This window comes from Peromyscus californicus, unplaced genomic scaffold (assembly GCF_007827085.1).
Source record: "Peromyscus californicus insignis strain IS unplaced genomic scaffold, ASM782708v3 Scaffold_5__1_contigs__length_169319896, whole genome shotgun sequence".
Lineage (NCBI taxonomy): Eukaryota > Metazoa > Chordata > Mammalia > Rodentia > Cricetidae > Peromyscus > Peromyscus californicus.
In genome coordinates, this window is record NW_026294573.1 from 100,749,569 (window position 1) to 100,770,605 (window position 21,037).

General features: G+C 51.2%; 1 protein-coding gene across 1 annotated transcript in view; it reads left to right on the plus strand.

Moving 5' to 3' along the window:
* The window catches only part of Gabbr2 (gamma-aminobutyric acid type B receptor subunit 2), a 356,326-nt gene that overhangs the window by 297,455 nt on the left and 37,834 nt on the right, over positions 1-21,037 (plus strand). Inside the window, 1 exon segment of the mRNA XM_052718497.1 lies at positions 847-969. Coding sequence (XP_052574457.1) covers positions 847-969 — 123 coding nt within the window.

Here is a 21,037-nt window from a genome sequence, read left to right on the forward strand (position 1 = left end):
CAAGCCTGGTGAGGAGTTGTCTGGCTCCCCAGAGGGCAAAGGTCAGGCCATGTTCCCACAAAGCCTCAGCAGTCACCTGACACCAGCTGAACACTGGGGGCAGGGCAGTGCCCCACGTTCCATCCCCGGGGAAAGTTATTCATGTGAATTTGATCAGCCGTGTTTGTTGTTGTTGGTTTGTTTTTATTTAGCTACAGTGAGACTTCCTGAGTTATTATTTCTCCTTTAAAAATGGCCGTAATCCTTAAAAGTCAGAGCTGGCGATATTTCTCGAGCTTACATCGCAGCTTTGTTTATTTTCCCATTAGTCTTTTCCAGATGGACTTCATGTTAGCTTTTGTTTATGTGGTGGCTAGGTGTGAGGAATAAACCTGCAGTCTGAAATACAGGTGAGCCTGGTCGCTGCCAAGGTTTGTCCCCAGGCCCCTCCCTGTTAGCAGATGGACAGTGGAGTGGAGGCAGGAGGATCAGAAGTTCAAACCCACTCCTGGCAATATAGGGAGCTGGAAGCCAGCCTAGGGTGCAGGAGAGTGTGTCTGGAGGAGGAGGAAGATGGGCTATGAAGGGAGAAGAAAGAGAAAGAAAACGGAGGAAGAGAGGAAGAGAGAGGAGGAAGTAGTTAGCCAGACAGTAACGATTGATGACCGACAACTAAAGACCCAGAGGGTGAAAACCACCGTAGAGCAGAGATTAAAAGTGGCCAGATCTCAGCAAGCCCGGGTGCGTGTTTGGGTGCTGCCTGGACCATGTTCAGGCAAGACCTTGACTGCCAAGCGAAGGCTGGGTTGCGCTCCTCCGGACTGGGCGGCTCTCATGTCTGCCTCTCTTTGCTCTTTCTCTCTGCAGATCATCAAAGACCAGAAGCTGCTTGTGATTGTGGGGGGCATGCTGCTGATCGACCTGTGCATCCTGATCTGCTGGCAGGCTGTGGACCCCCTGCGGAGGACGGTGGAGAGGTACAGCATGGAGGTGAGAGGTCGAGGCAGGAGGGAGGCTGGAGGCGCCATGGACACACCCAGACATCACGGTGGTGGGCTCTGCACCACACGGTTTCCTCTTTACCTCCGCCTCCTTCCATCTGAGACATAGGTTACTGCAGGAAGGGCAAATAGAAGGTACCACGGAACAACTTAATATCGTATTAATAAATGCGAGATTAAGGGAAAAGGTTGGACTACTTAAAGGAGTATGTAGTCATAACCAGGGAAGCGCCCATGTACCTGCTCACTCGAGTGAGAAATTACACAGCTTGTGTCCCACCTTTAAAGCAGGAAACACACTCTGAGAGCTCCTGCTTACCATATGATAGTCAAGGCAACGAGCAATGGATTTCTTTCCACACATTCTATGTTGGACATTTGCTGTTAAGATAAAGAGCCTCACAGAAAAGTCTTACGACATATACATTGTGAGCCAGGCCTGGCAGCCCAAGTTTGTAATCCCAGCACAACTGGGGGGGGGGCGGGGGAGATCCAAGGTCAAAACCAACCCAGGCTATCTATGGGAGACCCTTTTTCCCTGCATGCGCACGTAGGTTTTAACTGTTTTGTTCAAAGCCTTGCACTGGTCTTTGTGAGGTGCCCCAGTTTGGGGAGCCTGAGTCCCCTGGTGTCTGCTGGCTCTTTATGCACACGAGTGAGCTTGGCTTTGTGGATGCTGGCTGGCAGGGGGTGTTTACTGTCATCTCAGTGTAGCAAATTCCAGAAGACTCTGAGAGTCTCCACACCCCTGGCTCCATTATCAGGGGAATCACTTTTTTACAAAACGCCATGTGTCTTCTTAAACTAAACCAGAAGTGGCGGTTCTATGAACTGGGGACAGCGGTTTATGTCCTTCAAGCAAACAGGATGCCCAGCCACGCTTCGGTGGGGTGGACTGGGGTTATTCAGCCCAGGGAGGAACCGTGCAACCAGAATGTCATTTAGGAAAGCGACTGGAGACCTCACCATTCGGCAAGCTTCCCGGGAAGGTGCCGGAGCGACAGAATGGTGCAGTTGTGCTTGTGGGTCAAAGGGACAGTCGCCAAGTCACCCAGTCAGACAGGCTCTTCCAGGCCTGTGTGGAGATACATCTGGTTACCACTCATCAGGCACAACTAACAGAAGAACATGGTTCACCCACTCAGTGTCCTAGGGGGTCCCTCACCCACCCCTCGGGATTGAGAGGTCCGAAAGAGTTGTCCCTGGGCAATGGTGACGGTGACTGTAGCTGGTACCATGCACTATTTAATCTTCACTATGGTTCTGGAAAGTCTATGCGGAGCTTACCTTCATCCTCCCGGCGAGGAAGCAGAAACCCAGTAGGCTGTGTACTTACCGATAAGTAGCGGGTGAGTGGCCATGCCACCACCCACTCTCTGTTCCCTAAACCCTGGATACGGTCTTTGCAGGCACACAGTTGCCTTAGAGCTCTGCGCACGGGCCACATGCCTGTGAAAATGGGGGAGCAAGAACCTGTCCATCCCACCCCACAGAGGAAGCCTCACAGGTCAGGGAAGACAGAGGGCCCGGGAAAGCGCGGGAGGGACCAAAGAAAATGCGACTGAAGAGCCCAGGGAAGGCTTGAGCTGGGGCAGGCCACCGGAGACCAGGCCCAGGGTGTCCCTGAAGGCTGCATCCTTCCCTGTGTCTACGGTGGAGTGAGGATGAGCCAGGGGTCCTGGGGCTAAGGCTGGGGCAGGGACAAGCCTTCAGGGTTGGAGTCAGAGTGGCAGATTCTGGAAATGGGAAGTATGTCCTCAGGACCATTCAAATGAAATCCCTCTCTTGCCTCCCGCCCTGGTGGCTGAGGGTTTGCTTACCCGAGTCTTTCTGCCCTCCTGCCTGTCAGCCTTCAATCAATGGTGCCTCTGCATCCAGACCTGCCAGGGTAGTGCTCCAAACTGTCAGCACAGATGAGGAAACTGAGTCTGGGAGGGACAGGATGCAACCCAGGGCCATCCAGCTTGTTCAAGCCCAGGTCCAGACTGACTCGGCTCCCACCTACCCCACCGCCACCCCGGGTACCTGTTGAAGCTTCTCTCACACCTCGTTCTGGTACATTCCTCTTATTCTGCTCAGATTTGGGGCTTGCCCTGCTGCTCTGTTGCCATGGTAGCAGAGCCCTTTGACGTGCCAACCCACGGCAGGGTCCCTATAGTTTCCCAGGAAGGACACTAAGCTGTCCTGAGGTTTCTCCCAGACGGCCAGCCAGGTACAGCTCAATGCGGTAATAAAACAATGAATCCGGGCGGCGGCGGGGCGCTGGGGGCTCATTGCAGGGCCAGGCTTTTCAGGTCAGCCCGGAAGGACCTCTGGGCTGAAGGGAATTAGTTGATTGAAAGTCTTTGTGGTCTGTCCCTTTGCCTTCCCCTGCCCCCACAGCACCTCAGTTTGCTCTGGGATCTCTAACACCGCTACGATCCAAGCTTTTATCAGGGTCCTGCTCCCTTCTGGAACCTTCTCTACCCAATAGATGGCTTCAGCACCAAGGTCTTTTATTACAGAGCCGTGTGGCGGAGTCCCCTGGCCCTGTCGGACCTGAGCTGCCTTCCCTCCCCCGCCTTCCTGAACTTTCCTCAAACGCTGCCAACACTTAGCCTCAACGTCAGCCTCCTGGAACAGGACCACAGCTAAGCTAGCCCCAAACTGCCCAGCCCAGCACCCAAGGATATCTTCCACAGGGACACAGGATTCAAAGCTACAGCCTTGATCTCACGGTAGCCACAAGCCATCTGGGAGGGGACTAAACTCACAAGCCAACCTGCACAGTCCCTTCAGGGTGCAGTAAGAGGAAAGGCAAAGGACAAAAGGCTGGAGGATGACAGGGATGACCTCTGAGCACATCTGCCCCCAGAGACTGCACACAGGGCCCAAGGGAAAAAACACCCCCCCACGGTCCTACAGAAAGCAGCCTGATTCCCATCCACCTTCATTTTTATGTAATAAATATTGATATCACACCTGTCACATGCCAGGAACCATTCTAAACATGCTACAATTTGAACTCACTTAATTTAAACCTTGTAGCAGCACTCTGAGAAGTGAGCTCATGTTTTCCCCACTTTGCCGATGAGAAAACTATAATATGCACAGAAAGTTTCAGTGACATGTCCAAGGTCACACAGACAGTGAGGGATGCAGATTGGGTTCCAACCAGGATAGTCTGCTTTCAGCCCCAATGTCCCTGCTCACTAGTGGGAAGGCTGCCATGGGGAGGGGATCTGAATTCTTTTTTTGCCACCTCACCCCCCACACCCCCGATGCACATGGCACCCTCAGGGCAGGCTGAGCATTTGGGCTCTGTGCCCACTATCCAGCCCCTGGCCTCCCTAAGTGCTGACAAAAATCATCATCTGAGGCATCTCTCCATTAGCTAGACTCCTTGGAAGTCCGTGGTAACTGAGGTGTGGCCTTCAGGGACTATCAGAGGGGCAGGGGAGACAGACATTTGTGGCTCACTCCCAGTTTCCCTTGACCAGCATGCTGGGGAGTTCGAGGTGCTAGGGAGCACTGGGTAAGGGCAGACCCGGCCTCCTAGGGTTGGGGACAGGACAGTGAAGGAGAGGGAAAGGGCTCAGGCAGATACACTAGGGAAGGAAGAGTTCACTGGGTTGGCGAGGTACCAGGGGGCATGGAGCTATGTGTGGTAGGTTGGTGGACACATTGGCCCAGCCTGAGGAAACAGTTTGACATACACATGATCCACAGCCCAGTGAAGATGTCTCAAGAGGACAGTTATCTAGAGAAAACCCCACACTGTGCCCGAGGGACTCTCACATGGATGTTCAAGAGAACCTAAGGCTAAGGAGCACCCCTTTACCTCAGCAACACACACGGCAGCTGAACAGCAGCTAGACAGTTCGCCTCAATGCAGATGGGCAAAAGCAGCCAGCGGGTTGGGGAAATGGCTCAGTGGCAAGCAGGCTTACATGAAGACTTGAACTCAAGTCCTAGGACCTACATAAAAGCCAAATGTAGTAGCATGCATCTTAAACCCAGCCTGGGTTAAGAAGAGACACGTGGATCCCTGGAGCTCAATGGCTAACCTGGCTAGTTGAATTAGTTACCTGCAGGTTCAGTAAGAGACCCTGTCACAAAAAATAAGATGGAGGGTGACACTCATACGCACACATATGCATGTGCACATGCGCGCGCACACACACACACACACAGTCATGCACACATGTGCACACACATACACAGCAGCACAGCAAGACATGAGTGAGATTTAAAGCATTTTTTTCCACATACTTCAAGTTCAAAGATGGAAGCTATTTAATACTTTTTTTTTTTTCCAGAGCTGAGGACCGAACCCAGGGCCTTGCGCTTGCTAGGCAAGCGCTCTACCACTGAGCTAAATCCCCAACCCCTATTTAATACTCTTTAAGGATCCATAAAAGTAGTGACACCATTTTAAAATAAAGGGAAGGCAATTGTTAATCTAAAATCTAAGATCATGATTACCTCTGGGTGGGGGTGAAAGGATGTCATTGGAAAAGGCACACAGGGCATGGAAAGTTCTGGCAAGATCATTCTTTACCTTTTGTAGACGTATTTTATCTACTGCTTATGTACATCAGTTTAGAATTTTTGGCACTTCATTAATACCTTAGAGGGGTTTTAGGTTTACAGAAAACTTTCACAAAAGTGCTGCATTTCTGTACCCTCCCAGCTCTACACGTGGTCCTAGGGTAGACATCCTCAACTTTGTGCCTTTGAGAAGACTTTCTCACTGGAGCCCTAGCGTACGATCCAGTGAGGCCACTGTGGGCTTTGCTGCATTTGCAGTGTCCCATGGACACTGTCACAGGACCACACTGCACGGTCCCATGTCTTAACCACCCTCCGTCCCCTCCTTGGCAGCCTCTCGTCCGTCCACCCTCCCCTCTTCACAAGGCCGCATCGCTGAAATCATCCAGTCTGCCAGCTTCTTTCACATGGTAATGTGCATTTAAGGGTCCTCCACGTCTGTTCACAGCTCAATTTCCTTCTGTGGGTGACGAACCCTGTACTTCCCAGACGGACCACAGATCCTGCATCCTTCCCAGATCCTGCATCCTTCCCATCTCCCACAACCATTTCAGTTGCTTCTAGACTTGAGCAGTCAGAGCTAATGCTGCTGTAAGCATTTGTGGGCAGATTTCTGTGCAGACCTGCATTCACATTCTCCATGTTGCATTGGATCTTCTGGGTCTTGTGCCTGAACATATAAAATTTAAAGCCAGTTTATTAATATCTGCAAAGTAGCTTTCTGCATTTGTACTTGTTGAATGCAGCACTAAATCCATAGATCAAGCTGGGGGGCACTGACGTCAACTGATGTTAGATCTTCTATTCATGAACATGAAATACGGCCTCTTTGTTACTTCAGAATGTCTTAAATTTTTTTCATCAGTTATCTAGAGTTCTACACACACACACACACACACACACACACACACACACACACACACACACACACAAGCAGCTACAGCAGCTAAAACTGTTCATTAGCACAGAGTTGTTTTTGTGTTGATTCTTCAGGACATGCTATCTAGAAAATAATGCTGTCCATGATAATTATTTTTCTCTTTCTAATCTGTATACCATTATTTTCTTTTCTTGACGTATTACATTAGCCTGGGTTTCTGTTGAAATATGTTAAATAGAATGGTTTTTTTTTTCTTTATCACTTAAAAAAAAACTATGAAATAGTTTCGATGAGTAAAGTTGAAAATGCCTTTGAGGAAGTAATAAGAAGGTAAATGATGACATAGGAAAGAGCCTAGACTGTGGGGGGCCTTGAGTGCTAAGCAGATGAATTTAAACCTCAAAATTAAGGAGATTTTGTCTGAGGAATGACATGGTCACATTTTTCACAGCTGTAGGGTGAGAACAGGTGGAGGGTGAGGCTAGAGGTTCAAAATGGCAGCAGTTCAAGCATGAGTTGGTGGTGTGACCTAAGCCAAAGTGGAGCAAACAGGGACACAGAGAAGTGTGACATGTGGACAGACGTAGGAAGTGTAGGCGACCAGACGTGGCCATTGACAGGGAGGGGGACACAGAAAGGCAGCAAGGCCATGTCCAGATTTCTGCTGGGATGGCAGGTGGCAGCCTCATCACTGAGTCAGAGTGCTGAATGAGAAGTGGGCTTGAGAAAGAATCGAGTGTCTCACTTCTGGTCATGTGTTTGAAATGCCTGAGTGCTTGGAGGTACTAGGGAAACATGACGGTCATTGGCCCAGCAGAGGGGATGGGTGGAAGTTCAGCACGCTGAAGCTGAGAGTCATGAGGACAAGGTATGGAGCCCCAGAGACTGTGGAGACAATGAGAAGTGCTTCCTGGAGCCCTGGGGACCACTGAGTGATGATGGGTATCGGAGACCCAGGGAAGAAAACTGGAAGAGACGATCAGAAAGACAGAAGGCATCTAGGAGAGAAGTGTCCATGGGAGGCAGAAGGTCAAAATTGCCCCACCCAGAGAGAATGTGAAGAAGGAAGGCATCTCCAAAGCCAGGCACAGGCTGGCAGATGTCCCAGACACGTGCTCAGAGCTCCTCGTGACATCTCAGCCACGCCTCTGCCTACATACCGATGGGAAGATTCCTTGTTTCTGCAATTCATATATACCAGAGGTGTTGATGAATCTGCCAAGGATGTTTGAAACGCTTGCAAAATACGATTTGGATTCTTGGCAGAAAGGAAAATAACGTTTTTTTAAGTGCCCGCACTGCTGGTACTCACAGTGAGAGTGTTGAATATACAGTTCTGGATTTCAGGGAGAGAGGTAGGGTGCGGACGAGACCTGAGTGAGGTCAACATGCAGGTGTAGAGTTGGGACCAAGGAAGGATCCAGGAACAGAGTGATGCTCAGCATCCAGAGATGTAGGCGGAAGGCAGCAAAGGACACCTGGCAGGAGACTCATGAGGCGGATGGGAGGAAAATCACATGAGTTCAGTGTCTTGGAAACCAAAGGAAGAAAATGCTTCAAGAAGGAAGTTTTGATGAGCCATGCCAAGTGCTGCTTTTAGATCAAATAAGACGAGGACCGAGAATTGACAGTGTGCATGTATACATTCACTCACATACACAGACAGAGAGAGAGAATTTATTTTTTCATTTGAGAAAAATGGTTTGAAATGACTTTACCACGAAGCTCAGCTCAGCCTGTACTAACGATGTGGAAGTGGCCGCAGCCCTGGACAGAAGGGTTCTTTCTCCGTTCCCTCTGTAGGGGGCCATTCATCCAGCTGACCATCGCAAAGTGGGTTGTTGTTGTTTTTCTCTTTCTTTTTATTTATTCAATGTCTTTCACATCATGCATCTTGATCCCATTCATTTCCCCATCCCTTTGCATCTGCCCTCTGTCCCTGCAACACTCCCCTCCCCAATAAAACAAAATTTAAGAGAAAAACATAGGAAAAAAAAACAAAAAAAAAGGAAAAAATTAAAAATCTCATCATGGAAGCTGTTGTGTAGCACAGTGAGTCACACAGTATACTCCTTTGTCCATATATCTTTACTTGCAAGTAAGTGTTCTTTGCAGAGTTATTGGTCTGGCTTGAGGCCTCTGGTTTCTACTATACCATCAGTGCTGGGCCCTCACTGAGACTCTTCTTGGATAATCTGTTGTTACCCTGTGTTGTGAAGATCCTCCAGCTTTGAGTCAATGGATCAGGCCCCTTCATATACTCCAGCAGATCATAGATGAGGTAGATGTTGGGGCGGGCCAAGTCATAACCCTGGTCTTAGCCGGGGCAGCTGCAGGGTTGGTCAGCCCACCAGCTCTCCCTTGTCCTCACCACCAGGGTGAGCTCTCCAGCATTGCCCCAGCTAATTCACCCTTGCATCAATGAGTGAGGTGTGGGGCCAGTTCTCCTCCTTTCATGCCCCCAGGGTCGGTTCTCCCTCAACCTACACTGTCAGGGCCACCTCTACTGTCTTGCCTAGGCTAGATAGAGGGGCCACTCTCCTGGGTTCTGCAGCTGGTAAGGGGCAGGGACAGCTCTCCCACTCTCATGACCCCAGAGCCAGCTCCTCCACCTGTCTCAGGAGCTGATGGGTGAGGGGTTGGGGAACAGGGAGGCAGAGGGCATCTCTCCTCTGCCCATGCCACCATATGTCAGATGAGTAACGTGTACAGCTGTCCCTTGCTCACAACATTGGGGCTGGGTCACCCACACCTCTAACAACAGGGCCAGCTCTGCTGTGCTACCTAGGTGAGGAGCAGGGCCCGCTTTCCTGAGTGCAGCAGCTGGCAAGGGGGAGGGTCATCTTGCTTGTCTGTTGCAGGCAGTAAGGGGTGGGAAATAAGGGGAGCATCTCTCCCCCACCCACACCACCTCATGACAGATAAGTAGTTGGCACAGGTCTCCCATACTCACAGCTCACCCACATCTCCTTCCACACCTCTGCCAGCAGAGTTGGCTTTACTGTGTTGCCCAGGTGAGGTGCAGGGCCTGTTCTCCTGAGTATTGTAGCTGGTTGGGGGCGGGGACAGCTCTCCCACTCTTGTGACCTCAGGGCCAGTTCTCCCATCTGCCTCAAGTGTTGATGGGGAGGAGGTTGATATGGAAAGACACAGTGGAAACACTCACTGAGTGTAGACAAGTCACTGGGGGCCACTGTCACAGCACGCTGAGCACCCAACACCCCATGCACATCTGATTCACTGGTAGGTTTCAGTGAGAGAGTATCACACACGCTGCTGTTGCCCATGGGAGCCATGTGTGGGAGACGCATTTGTAGAAATGCTAGACCACCCCCAAGCTGCCCAGCCACTGGCTACCTCAGGAGCTCCCTATACTCAGGTTTCTGTGGCTTTCTGGCCATCCTGGCATAATCAGGTAACAGGCAGTTTGGCACACAGGAGCACTTCAAACTTCCCTCTGCATTCCGTGGCCTTCCCATTCTGTATTCATAGAGGCAAACAGGGATTTGGATGGAATGAGGAAACTGCGCTTGACTTTGAAATGAGTGGCTTGTACCAGTAATGTTTCTATGGAAACAGATATTGGAAGAGGCAAACACATGGAATTTTAAAGAATTTTAACTCTTATCTTCTACCTCCCTCTCCAGTTGTCTGAGTAAAGGTGGGGGGTTGGGGGGGGGAGCCACTCCTGAGCTTCCCGGGAACAACTGGAATCTTCCCAAAGCTGACCAAGCCCCACCTCTGGGTGCTTACTGTAAAGCAGACAGTGTAATGGCAGAGGATGGAGAGATCTGGCCAGCAGCTCCTCAGTCTGCTCACAGCCTAGTGGCCCAAGACTTTTGAGGCTAAGGTCACGTTCTCCAAGTGGCAGATAGTTACTGCTGAAGCCACTCGTCCTGGACAGCGAGGGCAGATCTCTGTCACACACAGTCATCCTAAATAGCCAGGCCTAGGTCTCAGGAAACAGTCCACGGTTTAGGCAGTAAGTACATGGGCTCAGGGTGCCTGGCTGAGTCCTCCCAGGGCCGGCTGCCCATTAAGAAGCTCTCACCATGCCATCCTCCATCAGAGAATGAAGTCTGCATTCCTCAAATAGGCCAGAGGCCTCCAGTGGTCTGGGGGTTGGCCTCCAGTCTCAAGGCTGAGGATGAGGTGATCCTTCCTCGAGGCTGATTGGCTGCTCCAGCCTGTGGCTGCCTCTCTCCCTCTACACTGAGCACCCCCCTTCCTGCCCCAATGTGCCGCCATCGTCCCGTGTAAAAATTCCACCTTGACCTGTGAGAAGCGGCTTAGAAGGATTTTCCTCAGGAGCTGTGGGACCACACATGAGGCCTTGGAGGCCTCCGTCCATCTCTCATCACACCCTGTTCACTCCCTCATTCTGGGCACAGCACTGGTAATTGTCTATGCACCTGTCCCCCTCGTCTGTGACCTCCTCAGAGGCCAAGGCCATCTGTGTGTCCCCAGAACCCACCACCAGGCTCTGGCTCAAAGCAGGCTCTTGGTAAATATTTATCGACTAAATCGCTCCCTCCACCTGGAACTCTCTCCCCAGGCCCCATATGTCCAAATTCAAACCATCTGCCTGGACCCATTAAGCCAGCGTCTCCAAGAAACCTCTCTGCCGAGTTGCAATTTAATTTAATGTCACGCTCTCACCTTTCGTCAAGAGCTCTCTTCTGGGGCCAAGGCTGTCGGGAGGCTGATTCAGCATCTCTAGAAACGACGGTGGCTCTGCAGCTGACCCACGGCGCTGAGATAAGGGTCCACCAGAGATCTGGGGAGTGTGGTCCCAAGAATGGCCACACTGACCCACGGACTTCTGCTTGTCCCTGCTGCCTTCCTGAGATCAGGAAGTCTTCATGGAGGCCCCACTTCAGTTTCTAAATTCTTATATTTATTTATTTGTGTGGATGTGTGTGTGTGCTCGCGTGTGTGAATGTTTAACCTTGGCTGCCAGCAAGTCAGAGCCAAATCCAGTGTTCAAGGGCAGTCACCGTCTTATGTGGGGTTCCTGGAGGATTATCTTGCCCTCTTGTGTCTGGTCTTTGTTTTTTAAACATTCTGTTGTGTTTAGGAGGTTATTGTGTATTGCTTCTGGGTCTTTGGAGAAAGAAGCAAGGTTAAGTCACAAAAATTAGAACTCAAACCTTCATCAGAATCCCAGGATGCACTGGTGTTCTGTGGCTGGGTTGTAAGAGAATAGCATGTGCCTGCAGAATCTTGGTTTTACATTTGGGTTACTGTACTAAGACCGTGGGCTTAATATTCTAAAATACTAAGGTTGGATGTGGATTAATGTCCCTCATAGGGCACATGAGGAGAATGATACTGTGTATTAGTCAGGCTATACTAGGTTTTGCTGCATAACAAAAAAAAACCTCAATGAATGAAAGCCAATGAGAACTCGTTCCTCAACTCAGCCCTTGCCCACTGAGGATCAAGTGTGGCTTGGCCCCATGGTGCCCTCCCTCTGGGGCACAGCTGCTGGCAATGCCCCTGTGGGACCATTTTTGGAGTAGAGGGAAAGAATTTCAGGCAAGGCATGGGACTGAGTTTTTTTGTTTTGTTTTGTTTTGTTTTGTTTTGTTTTGTTTTGTTTTTTGGTTTTTCTGAGACAGGGTTTCTCTGTGTAGCTTTGCGCCTTTCCTGGGACTCACTTGGTAGTCCAGGCTGGCCTCAAACTCACAGAGATCCGCCTGGCTCTGCCTCCTGAGTGCTGGGATTAAAGGCGTGCGCCACCACCGCCCGGCGGGACTGAGTTTTAAAGCTTCTATCTATATCCCTCTTGCTACTGCCATGCTGGTTTTTTTTTTTCATTCTCCCAAATGTGCCTTGTGTCCACACCTGAACTCGGTGTGGCAGGGAAGAGAGACCCTACAATGCCTAGAAGATAAGAATGCGCCAGGGAGCGCTGACCAGCCATAACAACTGCGACATTACCCCATGCAGCTTTTTGTTGCGGTCATCAATAATGCCCCGGCCACTAAGAGGCAGGCCTGTGAGAGCAGAGCAAGAAGGAGTGGGTTGTGTCCTCCGTCGTGTCCAGTGTGTCTGAGAAGGTTCCCGCCACCTGGTGCACTCTGTAAACATCAGGTTAAGGAACTCACTGAGTGCAGCCTCAGGGCCGTCTTATTAGACGCACCACAGGACAGCCTCTGAGACAGGCTGTTCTAGACTTGCCAAATCCTCTTCCACCCAGTCAGTTCTGTCTCCACGCCTGTCCAAACCACCATGGTCACTCATCACCTGGCACCCCAGAGTGGGGAACACCGCGGGGACAGAGCTACAGCACATGATGTGCGGGACAAGCAGAGAGCTCTGCCGCTCGAGCCCTGGCTGCAAGGTCAGGCCCATCCCCTGACGGATGCCTGAGGTGGGGCTGTGGAGATATGTACTGGCTGTGCCTGCACAAGGGCCTGAGGTAAATCCCTGGGACCCAAGGACAAGCTGTGTGTGTGAGCGGCCCCCTGACAGGCAGTCTAGAGTAATTGATGAGCTCTGGGCCAGTGAGAGGAAAACCCCTGAGTAATGACAGCTGAGGTTAACCTCTGGCCTCCACAGGCATATGCACGCACACAGGCATGTGTACCCACACATACATGAACACACACACACACACACACACACACACACACACACACACAGACACACACACACACCTGAGATAAGGTAAGGAAGGCTTGATGGGGCCTAGAGTTCCAGAGGCTGTGTCCAGTCTCTTGACTGTATTTGGGGCTCATGAAAGCCATTGAGTCATAACAGAAGCACATGAAGGAGGAGGGCTGCTCATCTCTTGGCAGCCAGGAAGCGGAGAGCATGAGAAGCTTGGACCTCCATGTCCCCTTCAGGGGCCTAACTCTCTTCCGCTGGGCCACACCTCCTGAAAGCTGCACCAGCTCTCTGTAGCACATGGTGCTAACACATCAGCCATGAGGATGCTACAGCGTCATCACAGTGGTGACAGTGGCCACCAGCACTGGTTTCCCAGGCTCCAGGCCCCCTGCTCCTCCTAGGCTATTCTCAACCTGACAGACACAGGTTAGATGATGACGATGATGATGATGATGATGATGATGATGATGACAATGATGATTGCCTTTTGAAATGCAGTTGATATATCATAAAATTCACATTCTTAGAAAGTACACTTTGAGCTGGGTGGTGGTTGTACATCCCTTTAATCCCAGCACTCAGGAGGCAGAGACAAGCAGATCTCTCTGAGTTCGAGGCCAGCCAGGTCTACAGAGTGAGTTCCAGAGCTACACAGAGAAACCCTGTCTCAAAAAAATCCAAAAAAAAAAAAAAAATACGCTTTGAGGGTTCCAGAACCCTCCCGAGGCACACACCCGTCATCACTGATTCCGGAAACTTCCCAAGGAGAAACCCTGCCCCTTTGCCCTCACCTCCCACTTTCCCCTCCACCAGCACTCACGGGGTTTTAGGTCGGCCTGTGTTTTCAGTTCTCGTCCATATAGAGCTGGGGGGGGGGGGCGTTTTTGGGGATTCTGTAACTTTACGTTCTGTATTTCTAAGAACTGACCAGTTTCCACAGTATTTTATGTTTCCACCCATACGAGATAGGGCTCTGATTCCTCCACATGGTTGCTTGTGTTTGCCATGTGTCTGCCTTTTTGACTGTAGCCGTCTGGTGGGTAGAAAGTGTCATCCCATAATTTATATGAAAACGACTATCAAATGACAGTGGGCAATGGTGGGAAGCATGCCACGTGTGTGTAGGGGGAACGTGCCACATGTGTGTAGGGTGTGTGTAGGGGAATATGCCACATGTGTGTAGGGGGAACGTGCCACGTGTGTGTAAGGGAACGTGTGTAGGGGTAACGTGTCACATGTGTGTAGGGGGAACGTGCCACATGTGTATAGGGGGAACATGCCCACATGTGTGAAGGGGGAACATGCCCACATGTGTGAAGGGGGAACATGCCCACATGTGTGTAAGGGCCACTTGTGTTTCTTCCTTAGAGAAATAACTACTCAGAGCCTTGGCTCATTTTTAATTGAATTGGACTTCTTTCTCTATTGTTGATTTGTAAGAACTCTTTATATACTCTGAAGCCAGACCCTTATCAGATATGCAAACATCTTGCCCTGCCCCGTGAGTTGTCTTTTCACTCTCTCCCCAGTGGCCTGGGTCACATGACAATCTTTAATCTGATGATGAAGTCTGATTTATCTATTCTTCCCTTTGACAAAACCATCATCTGATCCAAGACCATGAAGAGTTGCGCTATTTCTTTCTCCTGAGTATTTGATGGTATTAGGCCTTACATTTAGATAGTGGGACCATTCTGAGCTAATTGAACATCGCGGGAGGCAATGTCCCACATCAGTTACTTGACTTACGAATATCCAGTTGTTTCAACACTTCATTGAAAAGAGTATTTTTTTCTCCATGGAAAAGTCCCATAATCCTGTGGAAACTAGTTGGCCCCAGTGTGTGCTTGAGTCCTGAGCTCTCCATCCTTCCCATTGTCTGTGTGTCTGTCCTCATGCCAGCCCCCACACTGCCGTAGCTACTGGACCCTCGTGGTGAGCTGAAATTAAAAAGTGTGTGTCTTCCAGCTTTCTTCCTCTTTTCCCGGATTCCTTGGACTGTTCAAAGCCTCCCTATACCCCATGTGAACCGTAAAATTCCCTTTTCTAGGTCTGAAGAAAGGGCTGTTGAGAGCATCAGTTTCCCAGGGGTGGACTGAGCCAGTCAGTCTGGGGAGTGTTACCACCTTCTCACCATTGAACCATCCGGCCCAGGGGTGTGAGCTGCCTTCCTTTTTAGTCAGGCTTTCTTTCTTTCTTTTTTTCTTTTCTTTTTTTTGGGGGGGTGGGGTGGGGTGGGGGAGTGTTTCAAGGCAGGGTTTCTTGGTGTATCCCTGGCTGTCCTGAAAGTCACTCTGTAGACCAGGCTGGCCTCCAACTCAGAGATCCGCCTGCCTCTGCCTCCTGAAGGCTGGGATTAAGTGTGTGCGCCACCACCGCCCGGCTTAGTCAGGCTTTTCTTAACTAATTTTCAGCTTCTCTTTAATACTCTCGTCAGTGTCTTGTGCTTTTCCGTGTGTAGGCTGGAAGTCTTACACTTGCTTGGATAAACTTCCTTCTGCGTGTTCGTTCGTTCTGGTGCCGCCATTGGTTGGATGACCATCTCCGTTTCTGTTGTTCGTGACTAAGGTGTGGAGATGCGCTGCACACTGCTTTTCATCAATCTGGTATCCACCAGCTCGGCTAAACTCACTTGTATGCTCTAGCACATGTTGGGTGGATCTTCTCCCTGCATGGGCACAATGTTGTTTGTGAGTAGTTTTACTTCTTCCTTTCCGCTTTAATACATTTCATTTCCATTTCTTGACTGGCCAAAATAACTTTAATATATTTTAACCTATTTGTATCTTTGAATCTAAGTGAATCTCTTCTATCCGACAAATCCAGTTGGATCATGTGTTTTAATCCAGTATGCTGATCTCTGTCCTTTAATTGGAACACTGAATCTATTTCAGACAACTAGAGATAAGGCGAGGATTCCATCCACTGTTCTAAAAGAGAGCTTTGAAGGGGCCACAATCTGCGTACCCTGCTATTCTCCACTTAAGATCCTCCCATGAACAATGAAATCCCAACATCCTGCCTTGATACCGGCCCTGCAGAGCACAGCCCCCGCCTGTGATCTGGTGCCCTCGACGCCTGTCTGCAGCCCACAGACTTTGTGTCTGGGGCTCCAGCACTAGCTCCACCCCAACTCCTGGCCTCTGCTCTTGCTCCCCTCTGCCTGGATGCTTTCTCCAGGTTCTCCCACAACAGATCTTTCTCAGGTCTCAGCTCAAATTCCACTCCCTGACCACCAAGCCACAAAGGATCCCCACATTGGACTCGCCCTGCCCTGAGTCTCTACCCCGCTGTCTGTCCTTCCCTCTCTCTCTCTCTGTCTTCTATCTTCTTCCACTCAAGTGAGAGAGACCCCTCCCTGCCTCTTCCTCAGGGTCTCTCCCAGGGCCTGGCAGGTCAAATGGCTATGGAATTTGTTCCCAAAGGCAGAGGAGACGATACCAAGGGAGTGGAGGCGCAGCACTGGACCCCTCAACTTCCCAGCATCGACATTCAAGCTCAGCCGTAACCACAGCCAGATTAAACCAGAGTGAGCAGCTGAGACCAGAAAGGAAAACCAGGGATGCTTTAAGGTGGAGAGGGAGGTTCCCAACAGTTTCAAAAAGAGGCAGGACTTGGGTTCTCAGTCCCAGAGTCCTCTTCAGTGCTGGTCCTGGGTCCTGACCCCACCTCCCAAGCCTGAAGTGATTCATTCACAGAGGTCCTGGTCATCAGGAGTTTTTGAGAATTTCTGTAGGTTCTAGAAAAAAGCCAGGCTGAAGGTTGGGCTCCTCCGGGCCTGATTCCCACTAATACAGAGAGAGACTCCAGGAAACCTGAGGAAGAGAGGCAGGAAAGAGGATGGAGCTGGAGCCAGCGTCCCCACAGGCCTGCTTGGCTCGAGGCTGGGAAGGGGAGGTGACGGATGTAGGCTCTGGACTTGAACCTGACTGCAAACCCCACAGGAGAGAGGAGAGAAGGAAAGCCCCAAGATGCCAGTCCCCGCAGCATCATGTGCCGTAGAGGACAAGTTGGGGAGTGAATTCCACACTAGAACTTCAGGGAGTTTCAAAAAAGATAGTCCCCTGATGTGACAGAATGCCACTGCCAGCCTAGCACTGTGGCGCCTGGATTGGGGGCGGGGCATTGAGGAGGAAGATTGTGAGTTGGAGGGTAGCCTGGGCTACATGGTGAGTCCGAAAGGTGGGGAGGGACTGGGTTATGTAGAAAACCTTGTCTCAATTAAAAAAAAAAAAAAAAAAAAAAAGGCCGGGCGGTGGTGGCGCACGCCTTTAATCCCAGCACTCGGGAGGCAGAGCCAGGAGGATCTCTGTGAGTTCGAGGCCAGCCTGGGCTACCAAGTGAGTTCCAGGAAAGGCGCAAAGCTACACAGAGAAACCCTGTCTCGAAAATCAAAAAAAAAAAAAAAAAAAAAAGGATGCCGCCAACTGCGGGGTCCATCTAGCCGGCAAACACAAGTATTCCCAGGGGCTGTGGAGCTCCGCCATCGAACTGTCGAGTTTATAGAAGGATGCTTCCTTTAGCACTGGAGTCTCTTCCTCATGCACTGCGGAGTCCTTCAAACGCTTGCCCTTGACACAGCACAGGACATTTTAAATGCCAGTTCATGGGAAGCAGACAAGACTGAGGTGACAGCAGGCAGGGAAGCAAGGTTGTCTCTGTTCCTGCCCAGGCTGCCCCACCCCCACCCCCACCCCCACCCCCGTACCACCCCACCTGAGCACTGCAAAGACAGCAAGCACATTCACCGTAACAACTGCACCCACACAGCAGCAGCCTGGCACCGTCCATACACCACCCACGTCCCTTGTTGGGACATGGAAAGCCAGGCCACATGCCCTGGCTGGCCAGGGATGGCCTTGCCTGGTCTGCTCTGCCGCCGCTGGACCCCAGCTTTGCTCCATGGTATCTATGGCTCAGCCTCTTCCCACCAGACCTGCTCTCTGGTCCATGCACGCTCGCTGCGGCTTCTGCATGGAGCTTGGACTCTGCTTCGCATTCTTCACTGGAGCCTCGTTTTTCATTATGGGCATCCAGTTGTGCCTGATGGCCTCTTATGAATATTTACATTTCTCTCTTGTCTGTAATGATCAGGATGCTGTTGACTGTCAGAGGGCTCAGTGGGTAAAGGCACCTGCCACCAAGCCTGACGACCTGAGTCCCCATAACCCACATAGCGGGAGGGAACTGATTCCCAAAAGTTGTCCTCTGACCTCCACGCACGCACGGTTGCTCGAGTGCATGAGCAGCTATTCAAACCCATGACCCGGGCCTGCGAGCACCCTGCCCAGGCAGCCTGGTAACATGGCTGCTCATTGTGTGAGTCCAATGGAGTTGCACCGTCTTGGCAACAACGGCGAGAGCCAGCAGAGCAGTGGCTTTTTTGGCGCAGGCACTGTGTGCCAGGCACCATTCCCAGGGCTGAGTGTCACCACCCATCTGAGGCTCACAAAACCCCATGTGTCCGTGACAAATATTACCCTCAGTTTACCGTCAAGGAACCCGAGGCACAGAGGGGTTAAGTAACATGCCCATCAGCATACAGCAGGTAGCCAAATGGGCTAAGAGAGCGCACTCTAGATTTGGGTCTGATTCCGAACCTCAAGTCAGCCCCTTCCTGTATGAAGTTAGGTCTGTGCTGGGGGTTAGTCGTGTGAGCATCTGGGTTCCTGGAACCTGTGGCTAGGGCCTCATTAGGGGAAAGGGTCTTTGTGGATGTGAGGGAGCTGTAAGAGGAAGTAAGTCTGGGTTAAGGGTGGACTCCCACCCGAGGACAAGTGTTCTTACCAGAAACAAACTTGGGGCAGAGGAAGCTGGAGGCAGGAGGCAGACGGGCGCCGCCACAAGCAGAGGAATGCCTGGCACTCCCACAGCAGGGAGAGTCAAAGGAGGGCCCTCCAGAGCAGAGGGTATTGGCCCAAGTATTTCCGGTCTCCACATCTCCGTGTGAGCCAGTTCCTCTTGTTTGAAATCAGAACCCTTCTCAAAGCGTGGTCATTTGCTCCAGTAGCCCTGGGAAATGGGACAGTGGCTTCTGTTCTGAAAGTCTCAGTTTCTCCATCTTTAAAATGGGTTCAGATGTGAACACACTCACCTAAACGCACCCAGTAACTCACATCCCAGCATCTGAGTATCTGAGATAGGAGGGTCACGAATTCAAAGCTGCCTGGGCTGCATGTGGAGGCCCTGTCCCAATCATGTTGCAAAAAATGGAAAATATATCTATAAACATATATCGGATGTGGGGAAGGGTCTACCTCAAGCCAAGAGCCTGGAGAGCCCTGGCTGTGAGCATCGGCACACCTGTGGAGGCCTGCTTGTCATCAAGCCCTTGACTGTCCTGTCCCTCAGTCTTCTCTAGGCCTAACATGCCAGCCCCTCCTGTTGCCACATCCCCCCAACCCACCCTGTCATGGCTCTGACTCAGGAACCTCCAAAGGCTGGAGATGACTCCCAGGTGAGAGGGAGACACAGACCCTCTGAGCTGTTGCCCTCTGAGCCCCCCGAGTGAGGCCATGAGCTTGCTGGCAGTGAGTAGCTCACACAGGAACTCGCCCTCCATGAGTCAGGCACTGAAGGCTTGGAGAATTAAAGCCAAGCAATGTTTTGGAGCCAGCGAGATTTCTGCCGTTGGGAAAGGATTGTTCTGCATCCCTCCGCCTGGTTCTTCCTTATCTACCCCTCACAGTGGACAGCCTGCCAGCCGACAGTGGATTGCTTGTTCATACCAATTATTAAAAATATGTGGCAAGTTTCTGAGGATACATTCACACGCTGAGGAAATGGTACATATCCCCAGCCCAGGCTCCACCCCTCAGGCTTTTGCAGAGCATTACCGAGAACTCCTTGATAGGTTTAACTTCACGGTCTACCTCCTTCCAGCTGTGTGACCTGGAGTAAAGCCTTGCCTTCTCTGAGCTCCTGTGCCCACGGGAGAGGTGTGTCCTCCCGCCTAGATTGGCAGTGAACATGAACTGAGGTTACATGTGCAAGCACCTAGCCCTGACCCTGGCACACATGAGGCGTCAGATCTACACAACTTCGTCTTCCAAACCCCAGCCCAGAGTGTCCTGAAGTTAGCTGCCCTGGCATCCTGAGCACAGTGATGCTGAATGCCAGCATGGACGTGGATCTCCTTCTAGTGCCTTCCATGGACATCCTCTCATGCCATCTTGCCGATGAACGAATGTCATTCTGCAGAATTTTCTATTCCCATTGGACAGCCCTACACAGGCTGGCTCAGGAAGTAACCCAGTCTGCGCTCCCCAAAGCCAGGCTTGTTCACACTCCAAGCTGCCGGACAAACAGGACCAAGGGCAGCAGAGGGCTTCTATGCATGGAGCACCTCCCTGGCCAAGGCCCCTTTCCCATCTCTCCCATACCTGCCTGGCTCAGGCCTCTGAACTCATTTTCCATTCTGCCTCTTCCCCAAGTATGACCCCCTTGGATCAGCGTCCTGTGACTCAATCCAAAGCGGTCCGTGAACCTTCATGGCAGCAGTACACCCCACCCCACCTCACCCCAGGACTCCTAGAGCATCCACACCCTCTGCTGGCCACACTCACATGCTTTTGTGGCTTGGAGGGCTCACCACCCCTGTCCCCTGCCTTGCAGGTGCCTCGTGGGGCTAGCTGCCCAGTGAGGCGCAAGAGGGATCGTTCATTCATCTCCTAACCCTACATGGATCAGCACTCTGCCAGTCACGGAGCCACGGTGATGGGTGAGGTGCTGACCCAACTTCCAGTGCTGGGGACAAAGAAGCCATTGGAGATGCCGGTGTGGATGACAAGAACTGGAATAGCCCAACCTGAGTCTGTAGAAGCCCAGAGGAGGTGTCTTGCTGTCCTGCCATGAAGAAGAATTCATATGAAAAGGGGGAAGTATCCCCTTTCATCCTGAAAGCACAAGAAGAATTTTGGTCAACATAACTGGAGCAAAACATCAAGGCCCAACCTCAAAACATGAAACAGAGTCACCAGCTGACTGGGAAATCTGCCCACCTCCAATTAGAAATGCGAGAAATAAGAAAATA